Consider the following 18,970-nt stretch of genomic DNA (forward strand, 5'->3'; position numbering starts at 1 on the left):
CAAAAAACAGCACTCGTCACAATGGTGCTCCTTCCTACCATCATTGTTCTGTAAATCATTAGTAATAATCGTAAAATAATTACCATTGACTTATGAGCAGTCTCTTCGCAGAGTTTTACTGATTCTACTATGATTAATGTTATTAAAGAGTGATCTGTGCAATTGTGTTGAGAACGTTTTTATCAGACAAGTAGCCCTTCGTGCCACTCACTTCCCGTGAGATAGCCCTCAGTCTCAAAAAGGTTGGTGACCCTTGGTTGGTGATCCCGCAATGGGATTATATAAAAAGGCCAATCAAAGCCAGACAAAAACAAATGAAAAAAAGGCTTTTGATACCAAATTTAGCTACTCAGTGGAAAATTAGACAACCCATATGCTCACTTGCTGTGTTTCCTGAATCTGCTGCCACAGATACTGTTTTTATCCTGGCTTAGTCTTCAACACAGAAATTTGAAAAACCAAAAAAATCTGTCTTATTTTTTTTAAATACTTTTACAATAATTGATAAAATATGCAATAGCTAGTTGTTTTTGATTTTGGAAAGCATTTCTGAGATCCACTGGGTCATGTCACTGAGATACGTCTGTTTTACACTGAGCATGTTTTTAACATAGTCGTGAATGGGTCTTCCTCTGCTTTTGGAGTCAGCCTCAAGTGGACATTTGGGGTACTACAATTTCTTGTACTGGCACATTGGCTTCACTTTTCAGTACCCTAAGAAATGCAGTTCCTGTAGTTTTGGACAACTGTGCAATGTCTTACTGGTAACACATGAGCCAGAAGTCCACAAAATAAACAAGATATGAAGACACATCAATTTGGAACCCATGACCGTCTGCAGAAAAATGTTGTTAATAATTCATCTAATAGCTGTTGTGATATTTCAGACTAATGACGCTGGCAAAGCTAAAAAACAATGACTAATGTGTTTTCTTTTATCCCACAAAGTGCAGGTATGCCTTTCTGTTGTTTAATGGATGATATCCCACAGAGGTCTTACTGTAAGTGCTGGTGTGAGAGTGCTGACTACCTGCCTCACCCAGGTCATGACAATTCAAAAGCTTGATCAGAAAAGGGCAATTGGGAGTTGGTAGAAATGGTTGAAATCTTCCATGAAGTCCAGTTGCCTTTTTTAGATCAAAAAAAATTGTGGATGAACTTCACTAAGTAAATGTTTTCAATGACAACTTAAGATAATTCACTCCACAATTTGAAGTATTTTCGAGGCCAAAACCTTGTAACTCCACACTTGAGGATAGTGTTTCTTTTCTGGCGTACACTCACAGCAATCCACCACAACGTAAGGTCACTCTGTCAAATACAAACATGGCTCATGTGTCCATGTGCGACACATGAAGCCATCCAGGAAATACATACCAAACAGTCATTGTATACACGCAACCGTGTGCTGCAAACATAAACAAGCTAGGGAAACATGTCAGTGCCACGTGGTGACTCTGAGGGGTGTTAATTTCTATTTCTGTCACACAGACTGCAGAGCGTCTATCTGCACTAAGTATATCTCATGTATGGATGTTATTGCAGTTTCAATAACAGATTCATGGGAATGCATATGTGGTGCGGTAAATAGCACCAAAGTTACATCATTTATTATTATTACTTCCAAGTCACGTCCAGAGGACAGACAGAACAAGGTTAAAGGGATGTACCTCAACATGTAAATTAAAAACAAATCATTTATCGCCTGAGTTCACACAGAGAAAACAGATTTTTTTAAAGGTGGTACACACAGAGTATCCACAGTCTCTGTTTTTCTCTGTGGTACAGCGCCGTCAGCTGCATCTGTTTCAGCTTCATCAATATCAAAGCAACACTAAGGAATAAAGTGTGGAAACAATGACTCATCTGTACTCATAAAACATGCAGCTGCAGTTACTTTGTCTTCTCTTGAAGGACGAAAAACAATGACTGAGGTAAAAAGCTCATTATTGGTGGCTAACACACCAGCTAATAGAGGTGTAAAAAAATATTGATACAGTGATGTATCACGATACTTTGACCTCTGATACAATATGGATTTTTTTTAGAAATAAAAGTTTACATTTTAGCCAAGTTGGATGTAAAATACAACTTAACTTTTATGCAACATCAGATTCATATAAGCTGCAAAAAACTGAAATCTTATCAAGTGTTTTTGTCTTATTTTTAGTGAAAACTGTATTATTATACTCAATACAAGCCATATTGAAGTTATAAGTCCAGAAAAATGTCTTGTTTCAAGTTATTTAAAGAAAAAATGAGGTCTGAATGGCTTGTAACAAGTAAAAAAAAAATTGCCAATAGAAAAAGAAAATTTGCTTAAAACTAGAATAATGTTTTCAATACAAGTAACTTTTAGGGCTGAGACAATATGCTAGTATCAGGATTCGATTCTGTTACGATTTTTGGGGTGCCGATTAGATTACGATTTTTAGTTTGCTTATTTAACACCACACTAAGTGAAAAAGTTAAATGATGATGAAAATGTCTAAAGACTGTATCAGGAGCCATATTTTCCCATAAAATACACATCATGTGAGTCAGAGAGATACATTTCGCCCTCTGCTGGAGAAAGGTGGTAACTTTTTTACAATTCAGTTTAGAAACAAAGACTGAAATGTAGAATTTGAATTGGAAAAAAAAAACATTGAACTTTGACAAAAAATCCCTATTTTCATATTGCTAAACAAAAAATCATCGATGTATTGTATTACAATTTTTTCCCACCCCTCGTAACTTTTCCCTTGTTCCATTGGCAGATTTTTTTTTCTTGTTGCAAGCAATTCAGACCTCGTTTTTGTCTTTGAGTCACTTGTAATTAGACATTTTTCTGGGCTGGTCATGTGAATGTGGCTCACATTAAGTTGAAGAAGAAATTTTCTTCTCAAAATAAGACAAAAACACTTGATAAGATTCAGTTTTTTGCAGTGTATGAAAAATATTGGTTACACCAATTGACATTTATCAGTTTCACCAACTGACCGCGTCTATCACCCAATAATTTCTTGGCAACATTAGTTTAATGTCACAGTAGTTTAAGTGACAAACTTGAATGTATATAACTCTACATTTGACTTTCAGTATTTTAACAACAAAATAGAAAAGTTGTTTTCAATCAAATAGTTTTCACTTAATTTGTCCTTTCAACTTTGATTAATAGTGTGTGATTTAGATTAACATCATCTCTATTTTTTCTTGGTTAACTGTGTAGAATATCCCAATGTATCACCATATTGTGATATTGTGATGTGTATCGTATCTTAATATTATAGTATTTCCATTACACCCTTTTTTCCACTGCACAAGTTTTAGTGTTTTTGTAGCCCCTGCCATAGCATCCAAACTGTTTTGGAAATGGGGTTGTTATTAAAAAGTGAACAACTCTCTTCTCTCCTGAATGCCAGAATACGACCTACAAAAGCAACAAGAAAATCAGATTCAGCACAAACATCGATCATCTCCAGAAATACTTGTGGTAACTAAAACTGCAGAAGAAAGGAAGATGTCAGACAAAGTGGTTTCCTTCATTTAGCCTGTTTTTCATTGTGTGTCTCTGTTAAATGAAACTCCAGCACAGGTCAGTAAGGACTGGGGCATCCCTCTATGTCGAGAATGTGTGTGTGTGTGCTGCTTTGTGTCACGGCACATCAAACGCGTGAGTCTCACAGTCCAACTATGTAACAGCTGTGTGGAAATCCTAGCCACCCTTAGCCACACCCCCCATACAAAGCATGTGTGTATGAGAGCAAGAGAGAGGTGTGGAGAGGATTAATAAAGCTGGTGACAAGCGCTGGAATTCATTCAATAAAAAACTCAACAGACAAATGAAAAAGAAACCTGCATTTCCAGCAGCATTATGAATGTTTCCTGTCATCGTATTCTGATGGAAAGTCAGCCAAAGGACGGTGATTCTCCTCCACAGGGGGATATTACAACATCTAGGGGACCTGTTCAATCAGCGTCTGTAGAAGGCGTTGAAAGGAGCAGAAAGAGGAGACCCAAATGACGAGACGGTTTCTCCTTGCTGATGTCTATATATAGGCTCAGACAGAGGAGAGGTGAGCTCAGGAGGATGTGAGGAGGATAAACTGCAGACAGGAGCTGCAGTCGAGGAAATCTATGTTCACTTTAGTCCTGAATGACAGGCTGGCTTCCATCAATGGCAATCTGAGGACAATTTATTTATATTTATGAACAGATATCAACAGGCATGTGCAGCTGACAACCTGTTCTAAATGAAAAAATCAACTTAAGTGATCTGATTTCTTGCAAAGAAAATCAACAATGTGTCTTAAATCCATAAAATGTAACAGAAATGATCTATGTGACCTCAATTTAATAATTAGAAAGGGCTTTTTACAGTTTTTTTTCTTCTCCTGACCAAGCCTGAACTTTTTTATATAAACTTTAATCAGAATGGCTTTGTATCAAATGTGAGACATGTTAATTGCAAAAAACATGCGAATACTAGTCTTCTATTAAAGTTTATATCGCGCAAAGAAGCCACAGTGAAGCCTCTGTGCACTTCATGCTAACAGTGAAACTGAGACCCACCAGAATGGACGATCACACTCTGCACCTTGAATGTACTGAGCCAGGAAATAATAGTATTCACTTTTTACACTATTATTTTGGCAACTTAAGCAAGAGAGTAGCCTCTCTTTAACTCATCATCTACAGTGAAACTGAGACCTGTCAGAGAAAGTTTCTGAGACTCTTGATGTGTAAAATAAGAAAATTGGTTTCTTTATCAGGTTTTGGTGCCAAAGTAGGCCACAGCAAAGCCTCTGTACTTTTTGGTTGCAGAAAAACACGAGAAAATTGGTTTCTTTCTCAGGTTTCTCTGCTAAAGTGGGGCCTCTTTGTGTCTTACCATCTACAGGGAAACTGAGACCTTCCAGAAGCCTTATAGATTAGTGAATAAAAAAGGGTATTTTTTTTCTGATTTATAACCCCTGAAGTAAGCCAGAGAGAAGCTTACTTTTCTTTTACAGTGAAACTGAGACCCACCAGTAATCAACCAGCCAGTTCTGCTACGGTAACGTGATAAACCCGAAAATCATTAATTTGTCAGCCTATTATCTTGGTAAAGTAAACAAGTGTGAAACCTCTGTGTATATATATATAATATATATAAATATTATATATATATAATATTAAACACATACATTGAAACTGAGATCTACCAGAAAACGGATGAATGAGGCACTTTCCCTGAGATTTAATAAACTAAGAAATAACAGTGACTGTTTTCAGAGTTGACATTTTGGTGACTTGAGCAAGAGTGTAGCCTCTCTGTAACTCAGCATCTAAAGTGAAACAGAGACCTGTCAGAGACATTTTCTGAGACTTGCTGTGGAAAAATAAGAAAATGTATTTGTTTATCAGGTTTTGGTGCCAAATTAGGCCACAGTGAAGCCTCTGTGTTACTAATTAACAGTAAAGATGAGGCCTCTTTGTGTCATACCATCTACAGGGAAACTGAGACCTTACAGAAACAGTTTTAAGACTTGTTGATTAGTGTATAGAATAAGACACTGGAGTATTTTTTCAGATTTTAACCCTTAAAGTAAGCCAGAGAAAAGCTTTACTTATCATTTATAGTGAAACTGAGACCCACCAGTAAGTATGACTGTTTTAAGAGTTGAAATTTTGGTGACTTCAGCAATAGTGTATTCTCCCTGTAACTTAACATTTACAGTGAAACTGAGACTTTTTAGAGACAGTTTTTGAGACTCTTGAATTGATGTAAAAAAAAAAAATAAGAAAATGGGTTTCTTTTACAGGTTTTCACCACTACAGCGGGCTAAAGTGAAGCCTTTTAGTGTCTTACCATCTACAGTGAAACTGAGACTGTCTAGAAACAGTTTTAAGACTAAATTTTGACAGTCAGTTGTTTGTTGACCATTTTACTAGTGGGACAGACTTTCAGTTTCAGTTTAAATAACCAAGAAATTGGTTTTGTAGAAATATCTGACCATAGATGCTCGCAAAAATTACATAACCCAAAAGTTTTTCATGAGGAAAGGATCTATTTCCCAGACCTACAAGACCTAAAGTAGTGTCACATTACAATACAAAGAAGTCCAGGGGAAAGTTTGGGAAATAGAGATGACTCATGCAAGCTCCCTAAAGAGTATTTTAAGCTTAAATCAGCAACAGTTTGGTTTTTGGATAAACTTTAATGCTGTGGTTTTCAGTAAAACAAGTCATTCTTTGCTGTTTGGTAGATGTAGACACCTAACAAGGATTACAGCTAGCAACATATCAAACAAATAGTATTAAAAACCTTGTGTTTGAATTCAGCATGAAAAGAAAACCAAACGTTTTGAGACTGTCTGTGAGAGCAGTTCAGAGCAGCACAAGGCCTGACTGTTCCTCCGCATTGTTTCCATACTGAGCTGTGAAGCAGAGCCCCGCCCTGTAGCACTTCAAAAGGCACGGGTGAAGCCCCACCCAGCCAGAGTCATATGAGAACACAGAGACCGAGGAGAGGGAGGAGAAGGTGGAGGCAAACAGAAACTGACGGAGGGAGAGAGACTGTTACACCACGGCTGTACAAACTTCATCTCTGCTATTTGAAGGGTTATGATAACAGAGACCAACAACATTTTACCAGTTAAACTTTCAGGCCGAGGGTTTGTCTGGGCACAGCCGGATGTTGTTTACAGCACCACAAAGCTTCATACTCGCACAATTACATCATCACATCCACACCCAGGAACTGCCCACTGAGGCCACACACCTCCAACTCGATCTTCTACATTATTCATCTGAAGGTTTCAAAGCTTCATAAAAACATGATATTCTCGATCAGATACCACTCTTTTTTATGGTTTGTGAGCTTTTTACTTAATTATTGTCAAATCCAAACGATAGGAGATTAGAAAACAGGAGAATAAAATGGAGTAAAACACACCACATGCTGCAGTAACGCACTACATTTCTTTGTTTTTCAATTACTAGCTGCATTTCATCATAAATAATGTCTTTTGATTTAATTCTCTGACCTAAACAACTTAGCAGTGTTAGAAGTGGATGTGGATTCAAAGTTATAAAAGTGAAACCAATCTTGTTGCGTTTACTCTTATAACCAGAAGGGGGAGCTTCAACTAGTGTGAATCAATAGGAGACAATGACAAACTTTCTTTACTTCCCACTTGATTTATTCCATGAGAAAACATTTTAATAAAAGACAAAAAATGTGTTTCTTAGGGTGAGGTGAGTCAGTATCTGAACACTAACTTTGGCGCAGCTTTTTCTTCTTGGAAAATTTGTGACATCACATCACATAAGGGAGGTAGAGCCTTAAAGAGACAGTACACCAAATCTCCTGCGTCAGTCAGAGGTCGAACTGAGGATTCACACTAGGGTGAGATGCTTAAAAGCCACTCACAGCTACTAGAGAGGTTTCACAGGGTGAGGGTTTAAAACTTGAGTAAGAATATGACCAAGTCAGGGGTTTAGTGAGGCCACCCCCTACTGCACACATCCTGTCACAAACTAGACTTAAACGCCCCTGAATCTGATTATACAGGAGCTTTGTCTCCTAAATCTGTCCCTGTGTTTCTGACCAGTAAAGTTAAGTTTCTGTAAAAGCAAAAAAAAAAAACTCAACAAAAAGTCAGAAAATTCTTCAAAAGCTTCAAACAAACTATTTGGTTATTTTGTCCCATAACCCCTCACATCCTCTGCTGCCGAGACAGAAGGATGTGTTGACGTTCACTTCAGACACTGTGACACTCAGACTTCCGACAGCTGAAGTATTGGTTTCAAGTTCAAGAGGAATGCTGTTGTACTAGACTAACCCGAGGTGTTTATCTCCTGCAGCCACTGTAAAACGTCCACACTCTTAGTTTATTAACCCAAATCCCAATGCTGTTGCACCATTACCCATCATGCCCTGAATGTTACCTGTCCCCGAAGATAACCTTATTGTCCTGGTTACACTTTAACATCTACAACCTCCTAAGAAACTGCCACAGACTGGAGACCCCCCATTGATTAATGTTGCTCAAAGTCGTTTGCAAGAATTTGAAGGCCGATCAGAACGCTGAAATACTTCTCTGGATTTCAAAAGGACGAGGAACAGCTTCATTTCCTTAAGGGTCATGGCACTAAGTTACTGAATAGTGTGGGTTTATCTGAAATTTTGAATATTTTTAACAAGGGATGTTCGATACCACTATTTTTCAGACCAATGCAAGGAGGAGTACCCCGTCTTGGGTACTCATCAATACCAAGTACTGATACCATTAGTACTTTTGAAACATCAAATTTTAATTCACAGTGATGGATCATTTTGAACAAAGACAGCACAGTCACTCTGACATTAAGTCCAAAATGAAACACAAACAACAAATTAACAAACATTAACAAAAGTGCAAAAGTAACAACTGCCAGGGTTTAAGAAATTTTAAAATAAATTGAAGTGCAAAATAAAACAGTTTAACTGCTAACTCTTCATGGTTCATTCATGCCGACTCATATTTGCTGTGGTGCCAAACCGCAGCAAATAGCACCAACTACTGGTAAGGACAACTTGCTCAACGTACGATTTTTTTGCCTCGAGTGTCGGCTGCTAATATCGGCAGCTGTCAAGAGTACCAATACCTCAAGAAAAGGCTGGTACCGGCCTGATACTCAATACCAGTACTCGCCTATCCTTTTTTTACAATACTGGATAATATTTGCAGGTTTAAGTAATTCTACTTTTTATTTTCTTGCAGGTTGCGACGTCCCCATCAGAGACTTAGGGCCCTTCAGGGGGTCCCAAACCCCCAAATTTGGGAACCATGGCTAGAGATGGGAACCAAATTAGGTACTTTTAAAGGTACCGACCGAATTCTGTCAAAAGCACTGGGTACATGAAATCCAACGGTACCATGTAAAGGTACCTAAATGCATCCTTGTGACTTTGAGGGAGTGGAAGAGTAGGCAATTTTCCATACTGGACATAAACACAGCATTGCAAGTTTATATAGTGAAGAAAAAATATGTTAAATTAAAAAAATATATATATATTATTAGAAAAATTGCCAAAAAAGTACAGAAAATTGGTACTGTCGAGTACTGGTACCGATTGCCGGGTACCAGGCATCGGTACCGTATGGTTTTAAATGTGAAAGGTACCCATCCCTAACGATGACACGAAAAAGCTAGACCACTCAGGCTGTCAGGCTTGTGTCCGCAGAGCCAGAACCAAATATGGAGAAAAAGCGTTTGGTTTTTATGCCCCAAACATCTGAAACTACAGAAAAAGTTAGGTCTGCTGGAACTCCATGGTCAGACTGTGTCACTTCTCAGCTTACATTTCCTCATCATAACCTTTCAGTTTTGCTGTTTTCATACTTTTAAAGCATTTACTGTTTTTCAAACATTTTAATTAAGTTGTTCTGTTGACCTTTGTCATAGTTATTTCAGTGTCTTGTGTGAAGAACTTCCTTTGCCATGAGACTGCACATTTGTGGTGACAGGAAACAGTGATGACACGAGAATAAGTTCAAGTCAAAAAAAGGAATTATTACAACACTGACTTAAAAACATACACAGTGTTGAGTGTTCTATATGTGTCAAGTGATTTTATGACTCATGGCTGCGGGTTAAACTCGGTGATGTGACTTCATACGCTCGTGAACAGACTGAAACATTATCTGCTTCTGCAAAGAAACACTGACAGAAGCATCTTTCTGTGAGTCGATCACTGAGCAGAGAAGTGTGTTATGACTAAAATAAAACTACATTATTACCTCAGGCGCTCTTGGCCTGTTAACTCTGAGCTGCTGCCCACACTGACTATCAAACCTCATTCTGGAAACATTTCTCTGAGAGATGAGCCAGGAAGACGACAGGGTTTGGACCAAAATCCATTTTCACTTCTTTTTTGCCAGTATTTTGCAGATTAGGTTCATTTTAGTGGATTTTTAGCCAGAGTGTATCAAGCACTGAATGTCTCTCTGTATGCTGTATGTTTGCACTGACATATAACTGAAATATGGAAATCTTTAAAAAAATTAAAATAAGGCATTGTTTAAAACATAAATCTAAAAGGAAAGGAGAAAATTTGTGTAAGAAATCAGTTGCATCTTAAGTTTGAAGCATGAAGCTCTTGGTTGGCCTACATGTATGATTATTTCAGTATGGATGAATGTGTCTAGGGTTTAATGCGGTAACTGTTTGTTCGATTTTGGAATTTTGCCGATATCTGGTATGTCAATATTCAACTACTCATTTAGCCGATTCCGATATTTTTTCTGCGCACATAACTGCAGAGATCATCTGTTTCATTTCTTGTACAAAATCACAAAAATATATACTTGAAACTTAAAATTTATATATGAAAATTACTTTCAGACAAAAAAATCCAAAAGAGAAATCCTACTTGTAAGCTTGATGATGCTCCTCCTGAGAAAGTCAAATCATTACCCACAACCAAAGAAAATTAATGCCAATTCCACAATTAACAGTCAGTAAACATAACCTCTTTTCACAGAGAACATATAAGAAGTGCAACTGTACAGCAACTCAACCCCAAACGAATAAAATGATTTACTTTGGTTAGGGATGGGAATTGATAAGATTTTGTCAATACCGATGCCTTTATGAATTCTGCTCATCGATCTGATTCTTTATCTATTCCCTTATCGATTTCTGTTGTGAATTTTTTAGGTACAAAAAGTAGCTTTACAGGTTTTCTGTGTCATAATTTCTGAGCATAATTGTACAGAAAGAGGTAAAAATTACACACAATGTGAAGTTGATGTACTGTGTTGTAATATATGAATAATTCAAGCAGGCCATCTAGTGTCTCAAAGTGGTTATAGCAATAGTTTAAGTTGTTTGGAAGCTTTCCGTAGTTATGAAGTCAGCCATGAGCCTTTCATTAGCCTGTTAGCTTTTTACATATGAAATTCTCAGTATTTTTTACAAAGAGTTGATGACGTTATACTGATGTATGCTAACTGCTAGCATATCAATGCAGTTTCCCATAAACGTTAGGAAAAAGCTTGCGCTATTTTGTTATTTTGGTAAATAAGGTGATTTATACCATTTCAAATGTACTGAATATGAATCTCCTGAGAGAGAGTAACGTACATTTCTTTATGAAGTCAGTTTTTGAGTAAAACTTCAAGCTGAAAATCCTGAATCAGAGTTTTCTTGGGAAACTATCAAACTGCTAAGCTAAGATAGCTGCAGCAGACTAGTCGACGTAAGGCCCAGCGGCTCTGGCACATTGTAAAGAATCGATAAGGGAATCATTAAGCACAAAGGCGATATCGTTGGATTAAAACATTTCTTATTGATTTTCAACATGAACCGGTCCTAACTTTGGTAAATGTGCCTACATGAGTCAAATACATGTACCTTACAGATTGCTGCTTAAATTCAAGTTTAACTTAAAACAGGGGCCAAATATGGGACTACTCAATCTAAACTGTGCAAACAAAACCATAAAAACATTATAAATATTTGCAGCTTCAGCCCATTATATTATCAATATATTATATGGGCGGAATTTGGTGTGTTGGTCGATAGCTGATATTTTATTTTTAAGCCAATATCAGCCGATGCTGATAATGTGCCGATAACATTGTGCATCCCTCGGCTGATCTTTAAAAAATGTAGAGAAACAAGACTTTGTCTGTGGACCATCCACTAATAAAGGAGTAAAGACAGCAAAAATATCCACATCTTTCCCTCAAGGATGTTTTTTGATATTTCATTTTAAAACCTACTTCTGGTGCACATGAGGTGAATGCGCCATATCTACACCACCAGCAATAAAACACAGTCAACTCATTTTCTGTTCGTATTGCACAACATCACATGCAGTGGTCATAAACTGAGATACAAGTATTAATCACGAGAGGAAAATTAATTTAGAAAGGTTTTTCTGTGTGCATGTAAATGTCTTATCCCAAATAAGATCAAAACCAGAACGCTCATAATTAAAATAAACAAGTTAATCTACCAAAACCTTTGTCTAATTTCACTCTTTAAGTTATGTAATATGAAACCAATGACCTTTACATATAGAGAAGTAAGTCACAGTTGTACTAAAAAAGCTCCTGACAGTGGCTGATGATGACTGAGACACTATCTATCAGCTCCTAATCACTGGGTTTTGAGGTCAGTGTGATAGAGGTGACGTTGATAGAGTATCTTGAGTGCAGACTGTAAGTGTCTGAGTGTCTTTCAGGAGTCAAAGTTCACAGCTGACTGTTTGGCTGCTTATCAGAGACACATTTATCCTGTGCCAGCCTTTCACTGGATCCTCTGTTTCCCTTTAATCAAACAAACAATGAGCTGCCACTCATCACTGTTTGGTTTACACATTCAAATGTTATTAGCCGCTCGGTCGTAGGTTTAAGCCTCAGTGACACAGACGTGTTGAAAAAGACGACACAAAGAGAAAAGATAAGCTCGCTGACTCACAAACACAACAAACACGACAGCTGCTCTGCAGCATCGTCTCTGCTTGCTGCGAAGCTGTCTGCGTTGTTGCTGAGCACTGAGTTTCTCAAGGTCTGTGTGATAATGGAAGTGATGATGGGAGGAGGCTGTGTTTGGGTCTGCCTGGCTCACTGCCATCCACTCAGCTTCTCACTGCATCATCATCGAAAATATCATTGCATAACAGAAGCATCCTTATCACTCTGAGCCTCTGAGATGCTGTGTCTGTTGCACAAGTCTGGGATTAGATAAAATCCAGACTTTACTCAAATACTTGAATACAGATCACACACATCGCATCAAATTATCTTTGGACATTCCCAGTCCTGCACGTCCTCCCTCTTTCTGCTGGAGTCTGTCAGCACCAAAATTTGAAAAACTGGTAAAAACATATGTTTTAATTTGAATTTTTAACCAGTATGCAGTTGGATGGATATTTTGAAATCAGATCCTGTCCTGCAATCCAGGCACCAGCAGAAGAGCTGGGAAGAGCATATCTGAGGCCCCGTTTACACAACAGCGTTTTATCCAAAAACGCTAAAACGTTGTCAAAACACAGTGAGAGTAGTTATAGCACCTGTAGGTGGGGCTATAACTATCTTGTCCAAGTTGCTTTTGGTAGATCTCCATTGGAGTAGAGTTGAGCCGATCATCTGGTGTTTTGGTGAATGCTAAGTGCAGAAGTAGAGCTACAGATGCTCATTTTGTTGAAAGAAAGTCAGCAGATTCAGCAGCACAAGCACAACATGGTAGTCCACGACATTCGTAACAGCGGTACGGTTGACCTGTTGTGTGTGCGAAACCGAGCATGACGTCAACGGTGGCAGTAGCGTTTCAGAAAAATCTACTCTGGAGGCCTTTTTCAAAAGTTTCTGTGTGTGCAAGAGACCAAAACATAACAACACGTTGGCATTTTATCCTAAAACCATTGTGGTGTTAACAGCCCCCCGGTATCAATATTGGTATCGGACATGGTTGGTCTCTCTCTTTTTTTTTTAACATCTCGGTATCAACCGATATTTACTCATTAGCTACCGGCACTTTCAGAGCATCTTGAACGATCTTTCAAGACCCAAATAATATTGTTTTCTATGACCACGTAAACACCAAAAACCACCGAAGAAGAGTGGACTCAGTTCTTTTATGTCCTTCTTCCTGTTTTTGATACAAAAAACAGACAAAACATACTTTTTGTCATCATGTTCATCTCGGGCGCTCCATCCTTTGATCCTCTTCATGGTCGTTTTTTCTCACGATCGCACCGCTTTTTCTCTCTAAACTACCTTGACACATCATCTCAGATTGTTTTTTTGTTTGTTTATTTTTTAAATTTTTTTTTACCAATATTGATATTGGTAAATATCGGTTATCGGCCAGAGCAACAATATTAATATCAGATATCTGTATCAGCCAAAAGTGTCATGTCGGTGCGTCCCTAGATAACTTAAAATATGAGGTTTGAAAATTGAAGATTTACATTGCTTAATACATTTCAGTGTTGTACTCTACAAGTTGACCAAACAACTTCTATTTTGAGCTTCCAAAAATACCGTTTTAAATCATTAAAGAGCCGTTTGAGCTCATATTATTGTATAATTCCATAAAAGGAGCTACCATAAAACTGTTACTCTTTCAAATCTTGTTGTTTGACAATCATCACAAAAGATGGATCTTGTGCTCTTTGACCATAAGTAATCCAGCAGATATAATGTATTGGGGGTTTTGAAAGGTATCAAAAATGAAGCTTTCCATCCATTACACTACTCTCTGGAAAACACAGCTCATGTGAATCTCGACCAACACGTGCCACATTAGCTCATTTAAAAAGTCAACTCTGAATGTTATTTGTTTGCTCACATACTTCTGAAACACACCCAATGGTAATCTCCATTCCTTGCATGCGTGCAGCTAGTAATTTGGGTTGCCACATGTTATAACCAGAGAATGAGTAAACAGAGAGAGAATGGCAGCAATGTGGGAGGCGTGCAGCCTGTCTTCTCTCTTCATGGTTTCTGATCAGGGCACAGGGAAACCTGCCTGCACAGTGACAGAGAGGCAGCCACACCAAGGGGCCAGATCCAGAAAGTGAAAATCAGAACAGGTTTCATGTCCCTCCTTCTATAAGAGTGCCAGCCCAGAGAAACCCTGGGGGCTCAGAGGCCAGGTGTGAATTATTCATTGAAGACTACAACTCCTTTGAGTGGTTGGCTGGAGTGAAAATATCGGAAAGAGCTCGGCACAGATCAGATACTGGAAGACAACAGGAGCTGGTGTGCAATTATCATCAATTATTCTGAGTTTCCTATGCACTTTTTTCAATGAATCATCAAAACTTTGCACTAGTATCTCGACAAAAGTTTGCCCCACCTCTTAAACCTTTCAAGTACTTCAAAAAAGTTTTGGCTAACATTTCAAGAGTCAAAGAGACTGAGTTGAAACAAGCATTTGGCCTCTTTGCTAATAACTATCTTGTGCCTGCATGTGAGTCAAGTTAGCTATGCCCTTAGTTTGGCAAAACCTTGCAAGTTAATTTTCAAATATACTGAGTCATAAAACATTAACCCTGATAAATAAACAAAAAATCGGCCATTTAAGGCAAAATCATTTGTCTGTAAACATGTTTAATTTTGCTGTCAAGATCAGCTTTTTTGAATGGGTGTGGATGTCATTTGCGGTCTTTTGGCAGCCTGCCTCCAGTGGACACTCAAGGAACTGCAGTTTTTATGTTTGACCAGAAGATGATGCTTGGTTTTACAAGGTAGTGTCATGTTTTTAATTTAGGGGTTTCATCCTTGATATAAAGGAAATAAAAGGCCAACTTTCCTTATCATTAAAGAAGAAATTTATCAACTTAAGACGCACTCACATGGAACTATTTGTGAGGCTGAAACACTCTGCTTTAGAAGTCAGGCTTTTTGCTTAGAAAATAGCTTTCCAATTTATGATTTTAACAGCGATTAAGCAGCTATGGAAATCCAATCAGCAACAAATTTGTTCTGCCCTGTGAAAAAATCGAAGCATCAGAGCTAATGCTACTTTTTATCTTCTGCTTCACCATCACCCTCCTTGTTAAAACATTAATAGATCATGTGATAAACTTATTTTAAAAACCAATATAGATTGTATTCACAAAATATCTATGTAGCATACAAAAAGCATCCAATTCCCAGGTAGTTTGGAGTATCAAACTGTCTATTTGATGCCAAAAACGGTATCTGAGAAAGGCTTCTTCCACCAATAACTTTTCCACCCTCTTGGGAAACAAGCGTGTATTTCTCACACAGCTGCTGTTCCTGGTGCAGTTTCATCACCCAGGAGTTTGGAAATCTTCCCCACAAATCCAAACAAGGCAATTACAGGGCAGTGATTTGATTTTTAAATGCAGTAAACTCACAAATAGCCTGTTCAATCTTGAAGTAATCAGTAGGAAAGTGATAGAAATTTGATATTTGTTGGATGAGAATATTAAGAGGATCAGTTTCAGCCAAGGCAGTAGTCCTTGTCAGACACTTTGGCAGTTGAACTGTCTATGTTGACGTCCAATACTTGATGTTGGCAGAGGGATGATGTTCTAAAAGGAGTCCAGTTACAAAGCAGAAATACTACAATGATAACACAGGAACTGTAGTAAAGCTAGAGGGACTTACCCATGGTGGCAGCTCAGTAGTTGGCAAGTTTTGTTTCACTGCCTTTTCCTCATGCTCCAGGAACGCTAAGGCACGGTTTATCCTGTACTCCTTATTAGTGCCATAGTTCTTCCTCCAGTAGAACAACCCGGCTAGTCCGATCAGAACCCAGCTGAAGCTAAATTCAAAGTATCCCAGGACATAGATTGGGAAGATAATCGCAAATGTCTTGGCAAAATGAATCCACATTTGGGTGACATCTGTGAGAGACGACTGTTGTTCTTCCTCCAGCTCTTCTGGGGACAATGGTGGACCCAATGAGGAGCTCACCGGGCTGCTGGGCGCTGCAATGGGTCCATTAGCCCTGGAACCTGGTCCTGTTGAACCCTCCATCCTGTTTGTCATTTCTCCCCCTGGAAACACATTTTTAACAGCAAATAGTTTAAATAGCAAACTTTTGTGTTTTGACACACAGAGCAGCTTAAAAGTACAGCCCCCGGGCCGCAAGATTTCAAGGTTTGAGGGAAGGAATTATAAGCATGACAAACTAAGTTACAGAGTAGTTCTTGTAATGTACAAGCAAACTATGACATGTTAGCAAGATGTTTTTTTAAACATGTAAATACCTCCTAAAACATCTATAACATTTAAACGGGAAACAGAGATCCTATCCAGAGGCCCTATGTAGGACCATCTCTTCAACAGGCACACAGTCAAAAGTTAATAATATGCAAATTACTTATCTATAGCTAAACCAATCCACAAGACACCGAACAGCATTAACAACTCTATTTTAAAGATAATTAAAACTTTATTTGTTTAGGATACTCAAAGTCATGTTTTCATTAGCTTTATGTACACAGGCTGCAGGGAGAACTGTCATTCCGGTGTTCTCGCTGTCACAGCACGTAAAACGAAACCTCACTAAAAAGATGTCATTTTTAGATCACTATACTTTTGGGACATATAACGCCTCCACAAAACAAAAAATACCACAAAATACGAGACACTGAGATGTCTTCTCTCATTCGGCATCAATATAGTAAACCTGTATACAATTGTTTAGTTGTGTTTCAACTTCAAAAAGTGTCTTAGTCGTTTTCGCAGCTGCCTTCTGCCATCGAAACACACGACCGCGGAGTGTGAAGCTGTTGCAAAAGATGATTTTATACATGAATGTTATTTGTTTTGTTTGATTTAAGGAAGCCGAATAAAAGAGAATCTGTGACTTAATTGACATATATACAATATTTTCAGTCACTGTCTGTATGGGTACGCTATAAAGCGAAGCAACTCCTAAATTACTAGATTTTTCAACGGAGTCCGTTGTGACGTTCTCTCCTCAAAGTGACACGTATCTGAGCTTCACCACCAGCACTGCGTAAACCAAACACAAGCGAGAAAAACAACAACTTCTGTCTTCAAGTACGCAGCACACTCACCTTATTCCACCAGCTACCTTCGCTCTTCCCTGAAAAATGAATTAAATATCACTCCAACAGCCCGATCCTCTGCATGACGGCTGGGTAAACTCTGATAACCCCGTCTCCCCTTCAGCACATCCTGCTGTGAGGACGACTAGTCCGTCTGAACCGAACTAGCCTGCAGGAAACTGTCATCGCGGGAAAGAGGTCAGACATGGAGGGAGCTTCAAAACACAAACTCAACGGTGGACCTGGGCGCCATCTTGTGTCGAGGAAAAAACTTTGCTGAGTACGAATTGAGTGTTTTTATTCCACCTTCAAGGCTTTGAAACATTTTTTTTTCAATCTAAAAACAAAATGTCACTAATATTTCTAAACATTTTTTTAAAAATCTTTAACTTTACAATGAAAAACGCGTTTCCTTCGACAAACAACAGCATCATACGTTGGCTCCTCAAAGTGGCACTTTAATGTAAGCCTGTATTCCATCCCTTTATTTAGTTATAGAAGAATCTTGAGCAAGTTTGGGGTAATGTATCCTGTCATATCAAATTTTATGTCTATTGTAATGTATCGATATTAAGTTTTATTGGGTTGTTCTTTGTAATGTTTACCCCTGGACTTCCCTTTTCAGAAAGTTTTGTACTTCTTCCTCCATCAGATCTTGTGATGTATTTCAGCATTGTCATGTAATTTCAGCTTACAGAATTGTATTTGTTCCTTGTTGTGTTGTAGGTCGTAATTCCCATTTAAAGTGTATTGTCATATGTGAAATATGGTATCTCATGATGCTGAGTATCAGTCTGGGTGGGAATCGTATTTAGATATTGTGTCTTATCCCAAGTATCATTGTATATCTTATGGTGTCATATCTTGTTGCAACATATCTTATTATGTTTTGTTGCAATATGTCATGTCACGTACTGTCATGTTGTGTTGTAACACATTTTATCGTATCCTGTGAAATTATGGGGCATTGTATGATACCATATTGTGTTTAAGGCCAATAGTATTAAGCTGTTTTGGGCCTTGTATTGGGCCTTAATGCAACTCTTGGTATTAAATTGTATTGCATTATTGTTTTTATTGCAATATATCCTATTGTATTGTATTTTATCCTTTTTTATGGCAACATATCTTGCTTGTCACATCCTAAAGTGTCGAATCGCGTACTATCTTATCATGCCGTATTGTGTTGTTTCCTGTCATGTATTGTATTGTATTGATTTTTAATTGTATTGTAGCAGATTGTATCGTATCATATCATGTCAAATTGTATGATAGCGTAACTTATCATTGTGTATTTCATTATGTCATGTTGCAGCCTATCACATCTTATTGTAAACTAACTCAATGTGAGTTACCTTGTGACTCCAACCTATAGTCTTAATTTGGTTCATTAACTATAGCAAATTCTTGATGGTAAGCCAGACCACATTTGATGAGGATTTTACAATTCTATCTTAA

The 18,970-nt window shown here is 38.0% G+C and overlaps 2 protein-coding genes across 5 annotated transcripts in view; one reads left to right on the forward strand and one right to left on the reverse strand.

The window, feature by feature from the left end:
- esyt2a (extended synaptotagmin-like protein 2a) overlaps nt 1–17,679 on the reverse strand; it is a 53,713-nt gene extending 36,034 nt beyond the window's left edge. For all 4 annotated transcript variants that reach the window (XM_074688060.1, XM_074688059.1, XM_074688058.1 and 1 more), the window contains exons 1-2: nt 17,522–17,679; nt 16,101–16,492 (exon numbers count right to left, since the gene is read on the reverse strand). In XM_074688060.1, the coding sequence (XP_074544161.1) occupies nt 16,101–16,484 (384 nt within the window). In that variant the 5' untranslated portion in view covers nt 16,485–16,492; nt 17,522–17,679. The remainder of the gene's footprint in view (nt 1–16,100; nt 16,493–17,521) is intronic.
- LOC141803941 (apolipoprotein D-like) overlaps nt 1–18,970 on the forward strand; it is a 337,954-nt gene that overhangs the window by 699 nt on the left and 318,285 nt on the right. The gene's annotated exons all lie outside the window — the stretch shown is intronic.

Source organism: Halichoeres trimaculatus, unplaced genomic scaffold, assembly GCF_033239565.1.
Source record: "Halichoeres trimaculatus isolate MK-OKI-2021-1 unplaced genomic scaffold, fHalTri1.1 fHalTri1_scaffold_15, whole genome shotgun sequence".
Lineage (NCBI taxonomy): Eukaryota > Metazoa > Chordata > Actinopteri > Labriformes > Labridae > Halichoeres > Halichoeres trimaculatus.